The following is a 2,500-nucleotide window of genomic DNA, read 5'->3' as shown; positions in this document are numbered from 1 at the left end:
AATACTGTACAACAATGAGTGAGTGTATGTAACCTGCGAAAGGCTAATACTCCAACACTGTATCATTGTGAGTGCATGTAATCTGCAATAGGCTGACATCTCAATACTGTATAACAATGAGTGAGTGTATGTAACCTGCGATAGGCTGATACTCCAACACTGTATCACTGTGAGTGCATGTAACCTGCAATAGGCTGACATCTCAATGCTGTACAACAGGGAGTGAGTGTATGTAACCTGTGACAGGCTGATTCTCCAACATTGTTATCAGTGTGAGTGCATGTAACCTGCAATAGGCTGACATCTCAATGCTGTACAGCAGTGAGAGAGTGTATGTAACCTGTGACAGGCTGATTCTCCAACACTGTTATCAGTGTGAGTGCATGTTACCTGCGATGGGCTGACATCCCAATGCTGTATGACAGTGTGTGAGTGCATGTAACCAGAGATGGGCTGACACCTGAATGCTGTATGGCAGTGAGTGAGTGTACGTAACCGTAAGTGGAGCTAAGGGGAGGACCAGACCCCTTATAGAACGTTAAAGAAATTATAATTTACATAAACTGCATATTAAATTCACACAAACATGCACACTCACACAGACACACTCACACACACACGGATATATGCAACTGCACACATGAACACACACACACACACACACACACACACACACACATGCGCATGCATATATACATACACATACATATATACACACAAACACACTAAAGACGACCAGATTCGTTACTGCAAGTACCCAACGCTGGCACCACAATGTTGTAGCAATCACTGTGAGGCAGCATTGTTACCCACTGCACTGATATGCCACCTTTGTCAGAAAAAAAGTTAATTTTGTTCTGTTTACACGTAACACTTATGTTTCTTTTACACTGATTTATGACCCCAAGCACGGCTCTCTTTTCCTTCTGCATACGAGCAGAAGCATCTATAATCTACAGTTTCCTCTTTCATGACACAGAATAAATCAGTAATGAGTAATAAAGAGGATTTGCATTAGCATTAATGCATGGTCAGTGGACTTTTTCGTGCAACAGACCATCACTCTGGTTCATTTTACAATAATCTGAAAAATAAAAATGCATAAATAACATGCACTTATCACTACTTACCCAGAATTCCCCATCTGGCTTTGACAGCAGGGACTGCAACCCACAAGTACAAAACATCTTGCAGCTGAGTGACCAAGTGACCGCGACTGGTTCTCTCTTCTCTTTCTAACACTCCATCTGGCAGGACGGACACCAAGGGGACATCACCTGTTTCATAAGGAACTTGACAAATAAGAAGGAAACAATGCTACGTTCAATAAATATTGAAAACCTGTGCATAACAAAGACAAAAGAAACAACAAACTAAACAAATTTCAGTACTTCACACTTTTGGGTACTAACATTTCTAAATGTTTTTACTATAAACTTTTGTTTTCAGTACAGGGATAATGCAGAAATGAAGTTGTTTTAATTTAAAGATAAAACAAACAACCCATATGATAACAAGAAACAAAATTTTAATGTCTCCTTAAGAATCAAAGCAAACACTGACAAAATTACAGCATTCATTACAGATCCTTGTCTGCTGCATTAAGCAACGGTGTTACAGATTTATAAATTGGTGCACACAGCATTTGCAGTTCTTAAAATATATAAATATATGCTCAAATCTAGATTATATCAGCTTTAGATAAAGACAGTCACAATTAAAAATCTAAACAAACACATATGTAAACACATTACATATATATAAATATATATATATATATATATATATATATATATATATATATATATATAAATGGATGGATCTACTTTTAAACACCAAAATAGCGAGATGAGAATAATGAAACCAAATTGTGTCTTTTTCCTAGGGCAAGTAAAAATTCGCTCAAAATTACACCACAACAAACCGTACTATCTAAAATCCATCTAGGTGGGGGGCTACATCCCACACACTCCCCCTGACTAAATATACCAATTCTGGGATCATACTATAGTGAGGAAAAGAGCATCATTCCCCACATTAGGCAAGAGTTTACTTGCCCTAAGAAAAAAGATGCAGTTCGGCGTTCTGAGTTTCGTTATTTTCGTCTCGGTATTGTGGGCTTCAGTCTTATGGAGTTTCGATGTTTAAAAGTAGACCCATATATGTATATACACACACGCACACACACACACACACACACACATACATATATATATATATATATATATATATATATATATATATATATATATACACACACACACACATACATATATATATATATATATATATATATATATATATATATATATATATACAGAAAAACTAAAAATAACAAAATGGCAACGGAGCCTGTAATAAGCTTTCATCTTTTAATAGTGTTAAAGACTTTTTTAGACAATGACAAAAATGTGAAAACCACATATATATAACAAAAAGCTACTAGTGGGTGGTTTTAAACATAAATAAAAAACAGTAAATAACAGACATGGAATGGTAA

The 2,500-nt window shown here is 35.8% G+C and overlaps 1 protein-coding gene across 1 annotated transcript in view; it reads right to left on the bottom strand.

The window, feature by feature from the left end:
• Window positions 1–2,500, bottom strand: part of DISP3 (dispatched RND transporter family member 3) — a 2,757,501-nt gene that overhangs the window by 679,384 nt on the left and 2,075,617 nt on the right. The window contains exon 10 of the mRNA XM_044063608.1: window positions 1,131–1,277. Within this exon, the coding sequence (XP_043919543.1) occupies window positions 1,131–1,277 (147 nt within the window). The remainder of the gene's footprint in view (window positions 1–1,130; window positions 1,278–2,500) is intronic.

This window comes from Protopterus annectens, chromosome 2.part1 (assembly GCF_019279795.1).
Source record: "Protopterus annectens isolate FY-2018-M chromosome 2.part1, PAN1.0, whole genome shotgun sequence".
Lineage (NCBI taxonomy): Eukaryota > Metazoa > Chordata > Ceratodontiformes > Protopteridae > Protopterus > Protopterus annectens.
This window is presented reverse-complemented; position numbering and strand designations above follow the sequence as displayed.